Source organism: Apus apus, chromosome 2 (assembly GCF_020740795.1).
Source record: "Apus apus isolate bApuApu2 chromosome 2, bApuApu2.pri.cur, whole genome shotgun sequence".
NCBI classification, from domain to species: domain Eukaryota; kingdom Metazoa; phylum Chordata; class Aves; order Apodiformes; family Apodidae; genus Apus; species Apus apus.
Window position 1 is genome coordinate 82,433,011 of NC_067283.1, and position 21,777 is coordinate 82,454,787.

The following is a 21,777-nucleotide window of genomic DNA, read 5'->3' on the forward strand; positions in this document are numbered from 1 at the left end:
TTAGTGTGTATACGTCTTTCCTACTTCATGCACTGCACCTTGGGTACTTCATTCTAGAAACTGTGCAGCTAAATACTACTATCACAGAGAATAAAATCACTTTGGATTAATATGGCCCAATTAATCCTTCTTCTCTGAACAGATACAGCAGATTGTATAGCTGGCTTTTTTCATCCACTAATGTAAATATGCTTTGTGCTAACAGAATAGCAACAGCATATTGGAACATACCGGGATCAGGCTGCCTGTATGCAAAGAGAGACCAATTCCTTTTACTTAGCCATATAAGATGGGTAATGCAATAAGTGACATTACAAAAAAATAATGTAGAATTTATCCCACAATGGGATAACTGCACGACTAGCATGTTAATCTGGAAGGCAGGTTTGTTCAACCACACATTTCCTTTGGTATGCTTGATAAGTTCTTCTACGCTGCACCTTTTTCTTCCAGATACAACATAATGAGATAATACTTCCTTGTGAAGCCAGCCACAGTTACATGAGCCATATGACAGAACTTTTAAGGTAAGACGACAAAACCTGCACAAAATCACATCCAAAAGATAGATCCTAACACATTTCAAAAGCGAATGGATTTTTCAAGGCTTGTTAGACTCCATGGCTTTATCATGTTGGATACCTTCCTAGGCAAATATGTTACCCTTCACAGTATGTTAATTCTTAGAGGAATCCATAAAAATGTATGTGTATGTACAAAATTAGAGAAAGAAATTAAGTAAAAAAACCACAGTCACTCACAAATAAAAATCATAATTAATTTATATTGGCTTAGGAAATGAGTATTAATAAACAAAAATTACATTTGTAAAAAAAAAAAGTCTTGCAAAACTAAGCTGTAGGTGGTGATTTCTGGTAACATTTCAGTATTACTGAAGAGTCAGCATCAGGTTTTCAGACAGTTAAGAAATGTAACTACCTTGGTTAATCTGTTAAATATGATTTTGCTGTCCTTCAGAAGTTTTAGTAAGACAAGTGTACAATATTTACATTTTGAACAACGGTAGAAAACCAAGTTTTATCTAACAACCCAAGGAACAAATATGAAATATTTTTTAGTTCTAATGCAGAGTAATTTACAAATCTTCTTTACTCCATGCCCAGAAAAGCTCTCTTCCTTGCACAGGAAGAAGAGGCTGCAGGAACAGGGCCACTCTTTTATAGCTGATGTCAGTATTGCACTATTCTCAAATTAAGCCAGTGCCAGCTACATATAAAAACACAGAACATTGAGCAACTGTTTAAGGAGATGCATTTACTGGCTCTGTGCTCTTTTGTTCAAGGCATATATTACTGTTTGTAAAGATGGACTTCCAATCATTTCCTTGACTGAACACTATGTCCCCTTTGCCCTTTTTCATCTCTATATTTTTAGCTTGTTGAAACATCAGTAGTTCTCATCACTTGTATTTGAAAAGTGAATTTCAAACTAGATACTAGTAATTTAAATGTGTCCTCTCTTTCTGTTAATTCCTTTACTTATCTAAGCCTTTGTGATTTTTTAAGAGGAGTTTTACTAATCATTTTATGTATGACTGTAAAGGAATTTAACTTCTCATACTAAAAAAAAAGTTCCACTTTTATTTAGAGATAGTTAGTAAACCAGGGAAATTCTTCTATCCTAATACTAATAAATAGTATAAAATAAAACCTTCCATGTAGATTTTTAAATAGATCAGTGAAAAGAAGCATTTTATTGGAACAAGCAGTTTTAAATCCCTTTTATGCGTTTTCTCCTATCTCTTAATACCTTTCTGCATTGCACTACTGGCTTAAGAGTCAAAGAGCTAGAACTTATGAGTGAAAATAAGTGAAATAATGCAACAAGCAGTTTTAAATCCCTTTTATGCGTTTTCTCCTATCTCTTAATACCTTTCTGCATTGCACTACTGGCTTAAGAGTCAAAGAGCTAGAACTTATGAGTGAAAATAAGTGAAATAATGCCTTTGAATTTATGATCTTTAAAAAAAAAAACACAACAAACAAAAAAACCAATAATGGTCCCACAAAACTTTGTTGCAGAAAGTGGCACATTTTCCTGTGAATAAGTATTACAGTACAAAAGAATTAATACTTACATGCAGTAAGAGGTACTACTCCCAACCATGCAAAGGCCACAAGTGTATAATGAAACCAGTATCGTATTGCTGTGCCAATACTTGTAACCAGTCCAGCAAAGATGTCTTGGATTGGAAGCCGTGAAGGCATATCTGGGGAATAAACTGTGTAGAAAAGGCACTTATGTAACAGTTCTTTCGTTAAAGAAGCACTTACGTTAAGAGTCCTGCCAACTACAAAATGTTGGCATTTGGCAAAAGTTTACTAGAATAAGCATATTTTATAGATTCCCAAGAGATCACTCTAAACAAATAACAAAAAACACTTCACATGACACATTTGTTACATTGTTACATTGTGTACTGTGTGGAATGGAAAAATGAATAAGCTCCATGCTGTTTTGTGACTTAAAGGACTTTTCTTAATATTTTATTTATTAACTGTGAACTCCGATTATCTCAAAATAAGCTCAAGCCTACAAGCAGATTATAAATTCAGCAGCCCTCCCACCCAGCACTACCTCAAAGATATCACTCTATGTTATTTATAAACCTAGTTCAAGGAAAGACCATAAGGAACAAAAGCAATTCACAATTTTGCATACTGTCAATTTGTTTGTGTTAGATAATTTAGATTCCACTTGCTATCCAACGGCACAAAAAAAAAGTGAAATGAAAACACCACAAAGACAGGAAAACTGAAGGGAACTGATGAAGTATCTACAGACATTGAAATACACACAGAGCAACTTTTACTTTGAACACATTATCTGTTTAATACCATGTAAGATTTCTTCGACTAAGGTCAGTCCTACTACAGAGCAGAACACAAAACCCTCAGCCTGTATGGACATTTTCACAGTAGTACATTTTCTTAACTTTTTTAATTCAACACCTATATATTACATGAAGCTATCCAACTCAAAAGCCAAGAAAAACAGTGACAGGGCTTCATCTTCTACAAACAATTAAAAAACATATATCGCTAACAATTTCATTACATTTAGCTGGCTTCTACAGACTCGGATGGATGCTGAGAAGTGATAATGCACACTATCAATAACACATGTGAATAAAGAAGATAAACTATAGTTTGGAGTTGCACAAAGACATTGCTGCCTAGATGTTTAACAGTTATGTTTGAAGCGCTGAGCTTGAAGTTATACTTTAAACTACATAAGGAAACTCGATTTTTATAGGAATTACTTGTGAAAAGTTTCACTTCCCTCTCATGAACAATCCTTCAATTTAAAAGTCTGAGAAATACTGCTTCATGAAGTGCACCTGCATCCCCCTTTTCCTTTAATGAACATCCTTATTACCTTTACTTACGTTCCTAATCATCCTAATCTCAGAAAGGAAGCCTATACAGGAGAAAAAAAACTTCCCCTTTTCAAGGATATTTCCCTCTGTTTCTGTAAAGAGAACTCAAGAGCATAGAAAAGCACTATCAAGGAGCAGAAGTAGCCAAAGAATGTGGAGAGTCCTGTGCATTTCAACAACATATGGACTATATTTGACACTAAGTAACCACAAAACAATAACCAAAAGACAAATGCAATCTGATTTTAAATTTCAAAGGTTCTTACTTGTCAGGTATCTGCCAACAAACTGGATTTTTTTTTTTTTTTTTTTAATAAAGGACTAATAATTTAACATACTCGTATAGTAGCTGTGAGTGTAGAAATATATCTTTGAGAACACAGAAGAGTAAATTGAAAGCAGGACACAAACATATTTTGACACTGTCTCACAATTTACAGTTTTCTTATTAGAGAAACAGATTTAACATACAACTTGGTAGTACCACAGGAAACGCCAGTTGAAGACTTACTAACGCCCTCTCAACTCACAGGTAACAAACATTCTGGAAAACTAGCTGAGGAGACAAGCAGACCTTTGTTAAGGGTGCTAAAGAATACCTACCCAGAGTGTATTTGTTACACATTTATGGTATCACTCAGACAAAACTGCACCCAGCAGGTACTTTCAGGCTTATTTTTTTCATTTTCAAAAAGTTTATTTTGATCAACACTTTGGAACTGCAACACAGGCTACAAGGAAAACATTAACTTAGCATTAATTATTTAATCGTTATGGGGAAGCTGGGAGAGTTTAGTTTTTTAAAAATGCATCTTTCAGGAATTACTGAACACACAGAGGATTATAAAAAATTATGTTCAATAAAGTTGAAGTGGTTTTCAATTTTAGCACCTCTACACACTCATTTTTCTAAAGGCTTTAGGATTACAACTGAATTGAGTATTCAAATAAATGCAGAGTGTAGCTACTACTCAGAGAACATAAGCTTCATCAAGCTACATTTAACAATTTTGTGATTTTTTATGATTTCAGGGCCTGGGACAGGATGAAGGCAGGGGGAAGACTGCCATTTTTCCTTTGTTTCACCACAGCTCAAAATACATAAAGCTTCTACCACTAGAAGCTTTATACCATAATGATAAAATAAAGCCCTTCTATATACTAAAACATTTGGGTGGGTGAAATACAAAAATTCCTAGCATGACAGGAACCTCTGGTGTGCAAGCACACTGAGCACTGAAGCTTGCTGCCAGTGATCTTCATAGCTAATGCCCCCGCTTGTCTCTGTCACCTACTGCCATTTTTCTCTCCACATTCCACCTCCTTTAATCCACTCTCCACTACCACTGCAAGGCCTAAGACTTTGACCCCTGCCACTGCAGTATACATCCTCTTCATTCCCTTTTGCACACTTGTCCTCCTCATCCTTCCTCCACCCCTTAATTCCCATCCCAGTAATCTTTTCTAACTCAGTTTGAGAAAGCAATTTCCTGCATTATTTACCACAGTTCCTTCAAATAAAAATCTCTCTACTGGAGGCCAACTACAGTAATTATTCTTTTCTATTACAGCATCAAATTCAAACAGACTTTGGCTGAGCACAAGCAAGCCTTCACAGCTTTAGTTCAACTTCTTTGAGCTGGCAAGGCTATGAGAAAACTACTGTAAAGGCTTTTTGGATACCAGTGCATTGAAACTACTTTTTTACTTGTGAATACTAGATTTGGGCAGGTTTTTTTTGTTTGGCTGACTGCTCTCTGGGAGCAGATGCCCTCCCCCATAAGCCTAACTTATTCAGGAACACAAATACTAATTTTGCGTCTCCAAAGCATACAGCTGAGGACAAAAACACAGTATTATGCTGACACACATAATGAAAGAAAAACACAAGGCTGAAATTTTCCTCCTCTTCCTAGAAAAAATGAAGAAGTCAGAAGGCAATAACGGTTACTGCTTTTCAGGGAAACAGTTTGTCAGTACATTTCAGCTGACCAACAGGTGTATACCCAGTGTGGAAGCAAAACATCTTTAATTAAGTAAAATTGTCATTTAGGGTACTTCACAGTACCTCCACACTTAAAAAAGCCCTCTTACCCATAGATTTTCTATTTACTATTACACTTGTAAGCCACGTATATGCCACCCCAATCATCCCTGTGCGGTGATCATGACATAAGACTATATAACTCTTAAGTAAAAATGGTGTGATTTATAGCTCATGGGTTAAAGTACTAATTTGGTAAAACAATGATTGTAAATTATTCCTTAGATTCAATTAGATGACCTTCACAAGACCCTTCTGACCCAAACCATTGTATGTTTCTATGTTTCATGCTCTTGAGACATACACAGATTTTACTCCAGATTGCTAGGGTAATAGGAGAAAAATGCCACCTCTTCTCATGAAAGCCATGGGTCTAACAAAACATATGAACTGACATTCATATCTATCTCAACAGGATGCTTACTCTGTCACCCTGGAGCTGGCAGCAGACATGTTGAATTCTATGCCAACATGTAGTGTTTTGTTTCAGAAGTTCATGTATTTACAAACGAGACTTTCTAGACATTCTGAAGCTATGGACTACAGTATTGAAGTCTGTCAAAATGAACAGGTTAAAAATTAGCCCATTATATCCTTCAATAAAACCTTAATTACTTTGAATGTCAAGCCAAACAAAACTGGGTCAGTAATTTCAGTATAATTACATAGTTTCTTACAGATCATTTAGTACAAAACTAAAGATCCAAAAGTTTGGAACTTAATAAATGATCACTACAAAACCCACACAATTACTGCATTATGGTTTTTGCACTAGTTACTTTAAAATATGAATATATAATTTAATCTTTTACAATTAGGTCAGTGATACTAATTTTTATTTGCCCTAAAATCTCTGAAACTTATTCTTTCACATTAAGATAGTTATGCTACCCACATCCAGAAGGTTTTAAGATGATAAAAAAGTACCAAGGCTTATGGATTAATTAAAAAAAAAAACAAAACCTCACAACCTTAAGTCTTTAATATGGACAATCTCAGTGTGTTACAGGATAGCTTAGGAGGTCAATGAATTAAAATGATTCACAGGAACAAATAGTTCCTGATCCAATAAACTTTCATATTAAGTTACACATGAACAAAGGTGGCAAACAACAAGAAAAGAACAGTAACAAACGAGGATTACAACAATACAGAGATCATCAAGTCTAACCCCCCTACAAAAGCAGGACCACTACAGAATCTAGAGCAGGTCACACAGAAACGCACCCAAAAGGGTCTTGAAATTCTCCAGAGAAGGAGACTCCACAACCTCTCTGGACAGCTCTTCCACTAAAAAAGTTTCTCCCCATGTTGAGGTGGAACTTCCTGCACTGTAGTTTGCATCCATTGCACCTTGTCCTATCACAAGGCATGACTGAAAAGAGATTTGCCCTTCCTTCTTGACACCCACCCTTCAGATATTTATATACATTGGTAAGATCCCCTCTCAGTCTTCTCTAGACTAAACAGCCCCAGGTCACAGCCTTTCCTCATAAGGCAGGTGTTCCAGTCCCTTAATCACCCTCGTAGCCCTCCACTGGACTCTCTCAAGTAAATCCCTGTCCCTCTTGAACTGGGGAGCCCAGAACTGAACACAATACTCCAGGTGGGGTTTCACCAGGGCAGAGTAGAGGGGGAGGAGAACCTCCCTCGACCTGCTGAACACGGTCCTCTGAATGCACTCTAGGATACCATTGTCCTTCTTGGCCACAAGGGCATATTGCTGTCCCATGGATAACTTCTTGTTCACCAGGACTCCAAGGTCCTTCCCCAGAGCTGCTTATTAGCAGGTCAGCTCCTAACCTGTACTGGTCCATGTTGCTGTTCCTTCCCAGGTGCAGGACTCCACAGTTATTCTTGCTGAACTTCATTAGGTTCCTTGGTTTATCTTTGCCCAGCTCTCCAGCCTATCCAAATCTTGCTGAATGTGAGCCCAAGCGCATGAAAGCCTTGAATTAATAACTTTGCATGCATAAATCAAAAGCTTATTTGAGATCATAAAAATATATAAAGTGAAGAACATCCTGCCTACATGGCTTGCTTCCATTTTACAATAATTGTGTTAACTAAGCTTGTGGCATCATATCATTCACTTACCAGCAATGCAGCTGCTTATGAAGCAGAGAAATGAATCCATCCCAATCTCCAGCTAAACATCAGGCTATTCTACTTAGGAATTTGTAAAAATATTCCATGTTAATGCTACCTTCTACAGAAAAGAGAAGTTTTGAAAAACTATCTTCTCACATGAAATACAGTCTCACCTTCTTTCATGGGTCAGTGCTTATGAATGTTTAGTGTGACAGCCAGAAAAGTGCATCTTAGCACAACAAAAGAAAGTGAGTGTGTGGGGAGGGAAAAAATAAGTGTAGTTGCTATTTAGAATCTCAGAAATAAAATGTGCAAGTTAAAAATTAACCTTGACACAGTTCAAATAAAGTCCAAAGCTACTTTTTTAAAATAGTTGTATTGATCCGTAAGTTGAAGAACTGTAGAAAAGGAATGAATTTTTAATCATATGAAATTTAGCTTCAAAGTGTGTGTTTGAAAATTTGAGTCATTTGCCTACATGACTCAACATTTTTAGAGAATGATGCTATTATTTAAAAGAAAAATAAGTTCCTTTGTTCTCCTGCCAAGGTGCAAGTTAGAGCTTTTACTCTTTGTTTCTTACAAACAGTAACTAACCTGGACAGTTCAGGTGTCAAAGAAGTCACACAATGTTAATGAAGTCAAAGACAGTAAAGGACTTAAAGTATTTCTAGTACATACATTGTTTATGAACACTCTATACACAGAAAGTCACTTAGCAAACGAGCATTTTTGACAGAACTACAGCAAGAGCCGTAACAAGCAAAACAAGCTAAATTAAAAGAGGAGCTGCTGGTATTGCTGCATTATTATTCTCAACTTAGTGCCTGTCTGTTAAAGCACAAACTAATTATGTATACGCATTTATTCCAACACATCCCATGGTGAATTAATTTATCTTGAACCTGGCATGGTTATAGGCCAGATCCAACCTCATTTTGAATGACTAGCATATACTTCAATCCCATCTCTGCCTTTGTATTCTCTCTCCAGCACCCGTGATAATTCACCAGCTCCCACATGCAGATCCAGCTTCCAGGCTGGAAGTCCACATTATCTTCCAAATAAGAAGGGAAAAGAGACACTGAGGAAGCCATAACTGCTTGAGTGTTGGGTGTGAGGGAAATAACAAAACAAGACATTCTGGGTATAGAAGGCTGGGGGAATCAGTGCTAGGTACCCAACATACACTACCACCGTATGCAGCCTGGAAAACATGATCAGCTGAGGGTGCTGTCTGAGGAGTGCCAGTGTGTGATAGCAGGATGAGCAGACCCTTGCTAGAGGCAGAATACGGTGGAAGCACTCTATTACACCGGGAAGCAAGAGTTTCACTTATTACCAGTTTCACAGCTCCTATGACAAATGGTAGTTTGCTGAGGCACAGTAATGCAATTATGTTTTCTCATGTGTCTGTAATCTGCGACTGCGTTACAAACTGTACTGGTAACAGCTATGTCAGTCAAGTGTTAAACTTAGGCAGGAACACCTCTGTTGATAAGGGCAGTTGATAAGCTTTCTAGTGTCCAGAGTAACACATAAAATGCATGTCATTTGGAACTTCTCATCCTCTTTCTCCTATATCCTAAGTAAAATTTCATACACTTTTGTCTTGTTTTCATACACAACTAGAAAGCCTTACTTCTTAACAACTAGTAAATCACTGAAATGCAGCTTTCTGGTCTAACACACTAAATTCTGTAGAGGACCTAGTAAAATAATGTAAATTTGGAAGTGGTTAGTTAGCTGATAAAGAGCTCCAGAACTGTGGATCACTCTTAATTTTCACAGCTTTCAACAGAACCAATATACTGTCTTTATAAAAATGTTTAACAAATAAAATTTGCAAGCAGATGACATCGCTCTGACATTTCTTATACAGGTCTCTGTAGTATTTAAAAACAATAACCTGAAAGCACTGCTGTGCTCAACATAAAATACATCGTTCTCGTCACACCGGTAAGGCAGAGTTAATACTGCATAATTCACTGCTGATCATTTAAAAAATGGTTTCATGTGCTTAACTGTTAGCAGAAATGGAAAATTCTGAGGTTCAGTATCTAAAAGGAAGGTGGATTATGGGATTTTTGGAACAGAAAAGACTTGAACTAAACCATTTGGCTCCTTAGTCTTAAAAAAGAAAAACAGTAGAGGTGAGAGGGGAGAGGGGAGAGGGGAGCAGATAGGATGAGCACTCTGTTCTTCTAACTGGAACCAGGTACCCCGAACAGGAGTTTTGATTTTTATTGCAGCACTCATATAAATTAGTCAAAACTCAATCTCTCCAAATTCAAGACAGCTTCTACAGTGCAGATACTGATCAGTTGAAGAAAAATTTAAATTACATATCTGCATCGTGAAGAAATGAGTTCAGCATTTGCAAAGATGAAATCAGAACAAATAAATTTAATCAGAAAAACACATAGCACAAGAACCACTTTACCTATTCAACAATCAATAAGCTGGCACTACTGAATAGTGAGCCTAGCCTGCCACTAAGCCAAAGGACCTCACTTATTTATACTCCTATTGGTTAAAATGTAATCAAGAATCCTCTGGGAACCACATAAAGATACAGCAGTACTTCATAAGAAGTAGCCTAACTTATTTAGTTGAATCAAACATAAAAGGTGATATAATACTGGGTAGTTACTGTATCTTTTACTAAAATGCAGCTGGAATAATTACAATTTCCATTATCTGCCAAAACCATCTGAATTGAAACAGACAGAAGTTGTGGCAGCATTGCAGGTGCTTAGTTCAAAGGTAACTGAAAACTGCTTTTCAAATTCTAATTTTGCTGTGGTTTCACCTTAATATTCAGCCTCATAAACACTCAAATTCATCAATGAAGCTGAAAATACACCATATACTCTATTGTTGGCTACAGAAGAATGGGACTGAAGTAGACGGAAAAGGTACAGAATCGTACTTCTTTTAAGGCTCACATAAAATTTATGAACCAGATAATTCATTGTTCAAACAATTCAAAGTCTGCAATAATACCCATAAGAACTGTAATTCAAACAAAGATACAGAAGTCAAAACACACATTTCAATCTATCATGCTGAAAATTAATCATACATACTTAGAGAAAAAATCTGAAAAAATAGGAGCAGTAAAATATACTTACTTGGTGTGAAAGCAAATCTGTGCTTACATAATTCACAGTATTCTTTTCTGCTGTGTTTAAGCCACTGAACTAAGCTGCAATAAAAAGCGATCATATTAAAACATGCTATCACATAACCTCCACCTTATCCCTTCTTTAAGGAAAACACCCAAATTCTCTGTTTTAAAACATGAATCAGGATATTAGTAGTATCAAGCAGCACTTAACTGAGCATGGTTACTAAGCTCACCTAGGCTACCAAGCAAGTTCCAAAAAGTGAGAAAGTTAAGCTGAGTAAGTGACTCTTTAACTACATCACTTATATTGTTGACAAAGTGCATTCTTTGCTTATATTACTGAAAAGGCTAATAACTAAAAGCATATAACCTGACATGGACACCCACGAGTGACACCAATCCTTAAAAATATTTCAAGTCATGACATACACATGTAAGATTTAGACCTGTTATGTTTGTGAAAAAATGGCTATTGAAACAACATGAAAAGAATGTGAGAATGTGTGCTATAGACCAGAATTACAGTTTTAACTTTCTAATTTTCCTGATCAAACATACACCTCAAAACGACCAAAAAGTACTTGAGTACTTTTATTTCTTCCATGCAGTTACATGTTCTTTTTATTCACAAATAAAAGTGGGCAGAAAACCCCCAACATACTGATTTTTCTGCTTAGTTTTCATAAAGTTGATAAATGTGCACAACTGAAGTCCTAAACACAAACAATTATCAGTACTTTCTTCTCATATATAATTACTAAATACTTTGTGGACTGTAATGAACCAAAAAAAATCAAAATCCCTAACACATTTCCTCTGAAAATTGGATTTTCTTAACAGTTAACCTGAAGACTTGAGAAGTACTGTTTTAGAGACATGCTGATGTGTTTAAAAAAAAAAAATTAACCCCCCCCCCCACAAACACAGAACTTACCATTCCTGATGTATGAATTTAATACTGCCAGTACACACACATGGATGATAGAGGGGTTTCTCAGGAGTTCCTTCAGACCGACAGACTCTGCATATATCTGCTGACAAGGACATAAAGCTCATTACCCTACTGCTTACAGAATGCACATTTGCAAGACAAATTACATAATTCTTGAAACTTTATGTAGCAAAATGAAGCCAAAATAAATTGAAAGGGGATGAAAGACAGGTACCATCTGATGCAAGACATGATGACAGGAATACCACAAAAAGCAACAAGAATGTTATCTGCCTGATCATGTTATAAAAACACCAGAACATGTCTTATTTTATTTTTAAGACTTCCAGGAAACAAACACAGTAGAACTACATGCAGAGGTGCTCTTTTCCTAAAAAAAGCTATCACCAAAAGAAAACAGAGATTATTAAGAATAATCTTTCTGAAAGCGGAGACTTTGAAATGGAAAAATTCCATTTGAGTTTTAAAAAGTTAAAGAAAGGCTGAGGAGAAGAGATTTACAAATATTTAATGACTTAGGCGTGCCTTTTGCTACCCTTGAACCTAAGATGGGAGTTCCTTGGTGCTCTTGATGAAAGGGAAAAAAACCACCACATCACGATAATCAGAAATTGGTATTTTGCGAGTTTGCTGCCTGAGCTGAATAAGGCCATCCACTTAGCTGCCTACAGTTCAGCCACCATAGGAAATATGTTTTCTATTTCTTTTTTTCAAAATGTCAGTAATACTTCAAATGGTCCCACATACTCTTTTTTTCTCCATTTTTGACATTTTCTTACAAGTAAAGATTGCAAAATGCTTTGTGGACAAAGAAGCGCGTATAAACCTCTCCCTCAACAGAACAGATGTCTGTTTTAACACTGTTCAGTTATTCAGAGCACTTAAGCATACAACCAAATATAAGTAATTACTTTTTTAATTTGCTTTTCGACAGATGGGTGGGATCTTCACTTTACTCATCCTTTAATACCATTGAACTTTCACTTCTATTACAGAAATTAACATAAAATGTCTGTATTTATAGCAGATTTCTGCTTAGCATTTTAACTTTTGTTAATTATTTCTCTGTTAAACACCATTCAGTTAACCTGCAAGAGCGCAACAGATACACAGAGGTCTCTGTTAGAAAAACACTAACTTAAAGCACTGAAGAACAGTGAAAATATGCAGTTTCAAGTCTGAATCACTTATCTTTGTTCTTGATTGAAAGCTTCAAAAGTTAATGTTTTTGTAGAAAAAGTTCCAAAAGGTACCAAACATTAAAATGTTTTTTCTACAAAGAATTCACAATATGACCACATCCACAGTTCACAGGGTACTGGAACAGTTTCTACAAGACTTCAAGTGATTCTAAAGAAACAAATAATAGTTTTATATTTATAGACCCGAGAGATTTGAATTCAATCATGCAGGACTGAAAACCTAGAATTAACAGAAACACATACTGATGCAATAAGATGAAATACCACATCAAAGATGCTACATAGAGACATAAAAAATACTTCCATTGCAGCCGACAAACGAGCCTCTGGTTTCTCTGCTGAAAAGAACTACCAGAACCACTACTTCATATAACAAATTATTCCATTATCACAGAGAGTATTTCCAAATGGCTGCACAGGACAGTTCTCTTCAACCCACAGGCAGGTTCTACCCACTAACTGTGGTGTCCTCACCTCCAGCATTCTTTCAAATAGAGCTCCTTTGCTACAGGAAACAACTTTGTATGCTGGATCAGTCTCGTAATGGAGCCAGCACACAAGACAGGATGGGAAACCGCTGCTTTAAGAACACTCTCTGGCACCAAACCCAGGGAGTTAAAAGTCTACTGCTTTGAAACACCCCCATAGCTTTCCGAACCCACTCATTAATGGTCCATTGGCTTTCACAGCATACTGTTCACTCAAAACCGTCGGGGAAAAACATCAATTGCTTTACTGAAAGCTAATGCACTCTTTGCTTGGAAAATAAATTCCTTTGTTACCTTACTAAAATAAGTCAAATCTATTTTGTTTTTTCAAAGGCTATTAGAATTTCTAGATACTCCCACTTAGTTTTATAAATGCAAATAAACACACCTGAGAGTAACAACCTAGAATGTAAAGAAGCAAATGGTTTCAAAGCCATAAAGCCTGGTAAGGGGCAAGATGTCATGTTCAGAGTGAATTCTACTGTGTATCAGATATGATTTTTTTACTTATACACACACTTTATACATACATGCCTCCTTTCATTCATGTATACATTTTGGAAAAAATGATCTTGGGTAACACAGTTCTTTGTTGTCCCAGAGAATCGTTCTCTGCCTACCACCTCTCTGAATGTTCCTCGCTGTAATATCTAAAAGCAAAGACTGTGTTATTTAGCAACAAACCAATTTAACTAGAAACAAACAAGAGTACCTTTCATCAGCACAAGTTGGTATCTGGAGCTTTCAAGTACTACAGACACACAACTCAGACATTCATTGTAAGGCAAAGAAGCTGCCACTTAGGTCTGGCTGTTACTACCCTGACCTGCCTCTCTTTGAGATCTCACCATCTAGTTAAGTCACAATACAACTATGCCAAGAAGGGAAGTCATCAGAAAAACAAGGGCCACCAATAGCTAGGAAAGTTAATTTGACACTTTGTAGCAGTAGTTCAGTCAGAGAGTAATATTAGAGCATGGATTTCCTCTTTCTTAAGGCACTAACACAGCCTTTTTTGTTGCTAGTGTTTACCGCTTTCTAACCTTGGGAAGTCTCTTTGGTGTCCTGGCAAGTGTGATGAAATTCAAATAGTGGGGACTGAAGTTTGCAGCTGTAGAAGCTGTAGCATTCTAGTGGTATTTATGGAAAGTGAGTCTATAGACTGATTACTTTCATCTTAGTACTCCAAGCTTTCGAAGGTAACATTGATAAGACTACAATAACTAAGGCTACCTGTGTATGTGTGTATATATAGATACACACAGACAAGTCCAAATTCCACATTCAGAGTTAAACAAGAAGGTTTAGTTAAAGGAAGCAATGCCTTAAGATTAACTAACAGCCCCCTCTTCTCTCCCTGACCTCACTGTTCCCCAAATTAAAGCCAGTAAAAGCAGGTATGATCATTGTTAACAGCCAACAACAAATTACCAACTATGCTGCTTGAGTTAATTCCACAAAGATGGATTCACCAGCTACTGGAGTGCTGGGAACTCACCTATTTCCAAGTATGCACTTCACAGTTTGCTATAATCCAGGTTTTCAGAGCAACCAGAGGCAAAGCAATCAGTTTCATCTTGTTTATCTCATCAGTATAAGTAAGTGTTGCTTTACAGAGGCATGACACGCTTGCAGACCAGTTTTAGAAGTTGTTAGATTTTAAAGACAGTAGTATTTGTATAAATCATCTGCTTTTAAAAGTACTAAAGATGTCTACAGAACAATGCAAGGGAGATTTCTACAAAGGTGATGTCTTATTTCCTGCAGTGTTTCATGTTTTTCCAGCTTTTCTTTTTAAAATCCTCTCAAGCTGGAAAATCAAGTGCCACTAGTTAAAAAGCAACATTCAAAATGATGCCAAAGTAACAAATGCCAAGAGACAAAACACTTTCCTTGGAACTGTCTTGCTGATGCAATATATGTTTGTAGTTATTGCTTAAAATGACAAACAAAGCTCAGATACTGCAAGAAACATGGCACAACACATGCCCTTTATTTATTTTGGTTTATTCTACAATATGAACTCCCGGTTTATGAAAGTTCTGCATTATCAGCTTGAAATATGCAGTTCCTCAACATTATTCAAGCAGAGCAAAAGTGCTGGCAACACATGACCACATTTGATCTCAAGGAAAGTAAGCGCCCTTAAAAATGGAAACTGCACGGTAACAAAACACGACTATATCTGTGACAACTTTTTTTTTTTTTTTTTTTTTTTCAAATTAGGTAAGCTACTATGTATTAGTCTCTTGAAGAAGCAGCTGAGAAACATGTCAGCTCCTGGCATCACTTCACAACTTCAATTTTTTCAAACAGGTATTTCAACATACACAATAAAGTTAATCTAGCAAAAGAGGCAGCAGCAGCAGCTAAAACTGCTATTGTTTTTCAGCTCAAAGTGGAAATTTAAGACCTCGCAAAGTTCCAGGACCGGGTATGGCAGCGCCCGCCGGCCACAACCGGATCCGAAGACAACCTGGCACGACCCAGGGCAGCCCCTTCCTCACGGCCTCTCCGGGCAAGCGACCCCAACTTCTACTTCCCGCGCCGGGACTTCCTTTCCCAGGCCCTCTCACTCGCACCCGAGCCCCCCGCTCCCTGCCGGCAACGCCTCAGCCGGAGGAGAACGGGGAGGCCTGGGGGGGGGGGGGGGGGTTCCCGAGCGCGGGTGACGGCGGGTCCCGCACCGCTGCCCCGCGCCGGCTGTTACCGCAGCGCCGCCCTCCCCTCCCCCGCCCCGCGCGGCCCCGGCTCCCAACGGCCGCGGTTATGTAAGGGGCACCGCGCGCGCCCCGCCCCGCGCCCCGCGGTGCCCCCGCGCAGGGTGCCGGGCTCGGCGGCGGCGGCGGCGGGGGAGGAGGGGCGCAGCTGGGGGGGCGGCCCGGGCACCTGCAGCCCCAGGACGGCAAGCCCGTCCATGAACAGCGCCCGCTGCGCCGGTGATGGGGCGCAGTGACGCCCCCCCTCCCCCCGCCCCTCCACCCCTGGAGGCGCAGGGGCAGAGCCCCCCCCCCCCCTCCGCGGCCGGGGGCAAGCCCCGGGGCCCGGCGGAGCGGCAGCGGTACCTTCCTCGGCGGTCTCCATCTTGTCCGGCTGACGCAGCGCCGGCCCCGCGAGTGGTGTGACCGCGGGGGGCGGGGCGGGGCCGCGCCGCTCGGCGCTGCGCTGCGCTGCCGGGCGCCGCGGGGACTCGCACCACCGAGCCGGCGGGGCTAGAGTGCCGCTCTGCCCGCGGGCGCCCCCTGGCGGGGCCGGGGGCGGGGCGGGTTACGTGGGTGCGGGGCGGGGCGGGTTCGGTCGGTGCGGGGCGGGGGCTGCTGGCGGTAGCGGTGGGGCTGGCGCTGCGGTGGGGCTGGTGCCTCGGCAGCGCCCCGCCCGGCCTCTGGCCCCCGGGAGGTGGGGCGGCGGAGGGCGAGCGGGGCGGGAGCGGAGCGGAGCGGCTGCGGTGGCGGCGGCTGAGGCGGAGGGAGGGAGGGAAGGAGGGAGGTGTCCCCCTCCGGAGACGGCAGTCGGGTGAAACACGGCTCAGAGCTGTTCTCAGTCCTGCCCCGCGCCGAGGCGTTCAGAGCCGAGGTCGGGCAGGCTTTTGGGAGGGTCAGCTTGTCGGGGATGCGGACGGTGCGGGCTGCGGGTTTTCTCGAAGCCCCGGGAAACTCCTCGGGGGAAGAGCGTCACCCGCCTTAAAAGGTGTTACCTCCCCCAAGCCCGGCTCTCCCTGCTGAGTCTGAAGTTGCCAACAGAGCTAATAAACTCTCCAGTGAAACGCAAACATCTCTTCCAGCTTAGGCGGGTGCGCGTCGGGCTCTTGCCGGCCCAGGCAAGCGCACGTCACAACCTGGTGCTCTGCCGGCTGCCCGGAAAGGGTTCAGGTGGGGTCTGGTGGGTTGGCAAGGATCTCTTTGAAGAAGGAAACATAAGAACAGTGCAGTAAGGTTACAGGGAAGTTCTGTGCTGATGAAATGCACGTGTCTATAGTTTGGTTTTCCGTGGCTGCAGTTTTTAACCTCTCTAGCTGTTCAGTGAGTTGTGGCAACTTTCAGCTCACTGAATTTACCATATGACCCCTTGTGTCTGACAACCAGTCATCAAGTCCTTCACATTAACCCTCCAGCCATCGTGGTAGCAGTTGAATGGATGGCAGGTCAAGTCTGGACTTGAGTGCAGAGATGGCACATGCCAGAGGCACAATTTTATCTCTCTTTTTCCTCATTTAACCTCATTTCCTCATATCTCGTCGTGAGAAACGTTTGTCGTGCCAATGAGCAGGCCCACACAGATCCTTCAGCGAAGCACAGTTTATTTACATTCTTGCACGAATGGGTGACCTAAACAAGTAGGCACACCCGTAGTAAGGTGAATAACTGTTTATATTCCCTATTCCCGATGCAAAGTTCCCTCCCCTGTTTCCCCACTGGCTGGGTACTCCAGGGTTTACAGCCCATCCGACGCTTCAAATTATCCTATAGGTTTAAGTAAAAAAAAGATCAGTTCATTTTTAAAGTAAGCTCATCTGCGTCTTGACAAATTGGCTTGCCATATTAAAAAAGTGCCAGCGTAGTACTGAGAAAGTGAGAAATGCCAGTATGTTCAATTTGTCTGAGCAAGGATTAATGGATAAAAAACAACAACAACAACAACAAAAACCAGAGGGGAAAAACAAGAAATGGGGCACTTAAAACTCAAAAGTACATTTGTAATTCCCATGCTTTATTTCACGGACTCACAGAATCGTCGTGGTTGGGAAAGACCTCTAAGATCACCAAGTTCAATGGTCAACCCAGAGAAAACACCCGTGCCCACTAGACCATGTCCTGAAGTGCCATGTCTAAACTTTCCTTGAATACATCCAGGGATGGTGATTCAATCCCCTCCCTTGGCAGGCTGTTCCAGTGCCTGACCACTCTTTTGGCAAAAAAAATCTTCCTAATAACTATTCTAAACTTCCCCTCGTGCAACTTCAGGCCATTTCCTCTAGTCCTGTTGTTATCCACTTGGGAGAAGAGGCCAACGTCCGCCTGACTACAACCTCCTTTTAGGTAGTTGTAAAGAGCAATGAGGTCTCCCCTCAGCCTCCTCTTCTGTTCTTGTTACTTGGTTGTGGTAAATATAAATTAAATGTCATGTAAAAGTCCCTAAATTATCATTCACATTCAAAAGGCTGTGGCAGGCTGAATGTATATAATTCTCCAATTTCAGTCTTTCATGGTAGGCTTTTTAAAAGTATATGAAAGCTTTTGAAATTAGTCACTAGACATGTTGCCAGTGAATACTTTCATTCTTGTGAAAGCCCCTTCTCCCCTGGATATTCCCCGTGCCCTGCAGGGCCTTTAGAAGATGTGCCTCCTGGTGGCTGGCCGTTTTGCCACAGCATCGCATAACGCTGCCCCTAACCAGCAGGAAGCTGCTGTGCCAAGCGGGTTCCTGGCACGAAGACAGAGAGCAGTCGTCTCAGAAGTGCTGCCCAGGCTGCTGCTCTGACACTAAATACTGACTCTGAGGTCTTGGTGTTGACTGATGTGTCTCCTTTCAGCGTGTTTTCTTTTTACCAGACCTAGGCTATGATTAGTAACTACCTGAGGAACCCAACTTCCTAAATGAAAATGTGTCTCAAGACTGATGTTTTGCACACTTGCTGTATGTTATAAAACGTGTAGCAGCACTGCACCAAACATGAATTTAGGGATGGACATAATGGCTCAGGATTATCAGACATAGAAATGATGTAGGCTCCAGTCCTGCTTATTTTAGAAAATATTTCTGAGGACATGCTTGGCCATGCACTGAGGTCTGTTCTATGGATTATGACATCTCAACCAAGAAAGAAACTATGCCCTCTAGCATTTTCAGTGAGAGGTGAAGTTAGCTAGAGTGTAAAAAGTGTGAAAATGATATTACAGGAGAAATCACTGTTTAGTAAGTTTGACTAAGAAAATCTAGGCTGTTCATATATGCCTAGATTTCAAAAAGCTAGGTGATATTTGGATGATTGACACATATCTGTTTCCATGGAGCAAAGAAATACCTGCAGAACTTCACAGCTCTTCTCAAGATCTGCAGAATGTGCATCACCAAATCACATGGCATAAAGGCATCAGGGATCTTTTCACATGTATTAATTACAGTGGATTTTCTGTTTAGAACTAAGCCCTATCAACTTGGTTAGGATCCTGCTGTCACGCTGAGAGTGGAGCTGGTGGTTGTTACTAATCCACTTTAGATCCAGAACTCTGGCTGCTGTTGCTCAATGAAATACTCTTGGGTTAAAACAAAGCAAAACCAAACCAAAACCAGCTATATTTGTCTTTCAGAATATCCCATTCATAATAATTGTAGTAATGTTTGAGGCCTATGGTTTTTTACCTAAAACACTTCCATCAACTTTGAGTGAGCCTTTTAGATATTTAGATACTTATGCCATTAGATTAGAATTATGCATTTTTAAGGGTTTTTTTGGGTTTTTTTGTGTTTGTTTTTTTTCATACTGCTCCTTGTTCTCCTTCTGGTAATAGAGGGTGTGGTGTGAAACATGTTACCATTATCAAGTGACTGCTTATAAATTCTTGTGAGGTCGTGTTGGTTCTCACGTCTTCCAAAATCTGTGCAAATATCCTTACAAATTAGGGGTTATCCTCAGTATTTAGCAGGAGCAATCTAACTTTGCCAGAAACATTTTCCTTGACCTTCCAGATGGTATTGGAAGTTATGACTGCCAGCCAAATTAGACTGAGCTCCTCTGGGCAGGGCTCAGTTCTAATTCACTTGAAAATGTGAGTGTTGCCAAAATGAGAATGTGTCTATTGTGGAGAATGATCCACATAATCACAACAGGTACTGTCTATAACAACATCTGTGTTACTGTCTCTGCTGCACTGATGAGGAGAAGAATACAGGCAGACCTTGGTTTCTAGTGACTAGTCATTAGTTTTTTTCAAACAATTGCAGCAACGGGAAAAAGGATAGCAGGGGAAACTTGAGCTATGGTCTAAAGGTCAAAGTAATTACAGGCTGCTCAGAGTCAATGACCTCTGTTTTATGAGGCTGTCTGATTTCTGTAGTAACTTTCACTTCACTGTAGCTTGCACAATGAGAATCTGAGCATAAACCTCAGCTTTTTTCTTATTTCCTTATGCCAATAATGCATTTGCTGCGTGTACTGCCTTCAGTAGGTGAATAATACAGTGAAGAAACCACTTAATGTTTTTAATGTCTAAGGAGGAGAGTAAAATACTTGGCTTAGTGAAGCAGATTTTCAGTTGGGTGACTGACATGGAAAATCAAGCACATTTACTACTTGATCTACATCTTCTTGACTCTTCTTTGTGGATCAAACATTTTGTTATACTCATTTTTTTAATGCTGTCGTGATGTCTGATGGGCCTCTGCCAGAGCCTGGTTAAAGATGCTAAAGACAGTCAGCTCACACGGATGATGACACACAGAGAAATGGCAGTGCATGATATATATTTCTCATGGCCTTATCCTCAGAGGGTCTCAAGACTATTTGAGAAGCTCAGCCTGGCATCCCAGTCCAGCTCCTGAGAACAAACTTGTTTGGAATCTCCTCTTCAGAGGAGAACATCTGGGAAATTTCCTACTTTAGAAGTGGGTGTCTAGTTTATCCCTACTTCAGAAGGAAGAGCCTGTATTTTCCAATTCATTATCAGCTGAGCCCCAAGAATACAAACTGCTGTCAGAAACCTGCAGCATGGGTACCACAAGAGGGCAGCTCTGCTCCAGCCCCAGGAAATGGTTTAGAAGCTTTGAGCAGAGGGTGGCAGAGGAGATGGAGGATCTCTAGTGCCTGCAGTGGGACAGCAGACAGAGACCATGGTGGTATGCACCCGACTGGGGCCATCTGACAGTTTGATAGGCCATGAAACAAGCAGCTGCCAGTGTTAGGAAACACTGCCTCGAATGCTGCCACCTGGTTAAGCCTATTACCTGAGGAGCCCAAAGGCATATCCAGGTGTCTGAAGCCTTCAACATCTGAAGCAGCATCTGGCACAGCTGCCCTGCACCTTGCCAGCACTGGTGGCAGCTGAGTGAGTGAGTCACCAGGGGCTGCTGATCTGCTGTCCTGCCTCAGGCTTCCGAATCTTGTTCTGTCTTTGATAGAGTAAAAAGTAACCTCCAGATCGCATCTCACGACTGCCAGAACCTCTTGAGCAATGTGTCAGATGTTGCCTGTGCTCAGCTGGGGCTGGAGGTGATTGGGAAGAAAGATCTGGGGACTTACTGCTTCCCCAGGAGCACCTGGGCGATGTGCCAGCCGCTGATGGTCTCTGCCACCAGTCAGCTGCAGAAAGTGCTACCTGCCTTGAGCCCCAGTAGGGAGCAGTCCCAGCTCCTGCTGCAGAGACTGGCCTGTCCATCTGCTCAGGGTGGGAAAAACGTGCTGGGAGTCTCTAACCTTGCCTTACTGATGGGGGCTCATGTAGGGGTCACTATCACTCCAATGCCATTCACTGAA

The 21,777-nt window shown here is 40.6% G+C and overlaps 1 protein-coding gene across 3 annotated transcripts in view; it reads right to left on the reverse strand.

The window, feature by feature from the left end:
- Nucleotides 1–16,463, reverse strand: part of MARCHF6 (membrane associated ring-CH-type finger 6) — a 52,038-nt gene extending 35,575 nt beyond the window's left edge. The window contains exons 1-4 of one of the 3 annotated variants that reach the window (XM_051609920.1): nt 16,373–16,463; nt 11,600–11,696; nt 10,670–10,743; nt 2,099–2,242 (exon numbers count right to left, since the gene is read on the reverse strand). In XM_051609920.1, the coding sequence (XP_051465880.1) occupies nt 2,099–2,242; nt 10,670–10,743; nt 11,600–11,696; nt 16,373–16,391 (334 nt within the window). In that variant the 5' untranslated portion in view covers nt 16,392–16,463. Of the gene's footprint in view, nt 1–2,098; nt 2,243–10,669; nt 10,744–11,599; nt 11,700–15,720; nt 15,913–16,372 lie in introns of those variants that run through there. The other 2 variants (XM_051609919.1, XM_051609921.1) reach the window with 2 other exon arrangements.
- Between the last annotated feature and the right edge of the window lie 5,314 nt (nt 16,464–21,777).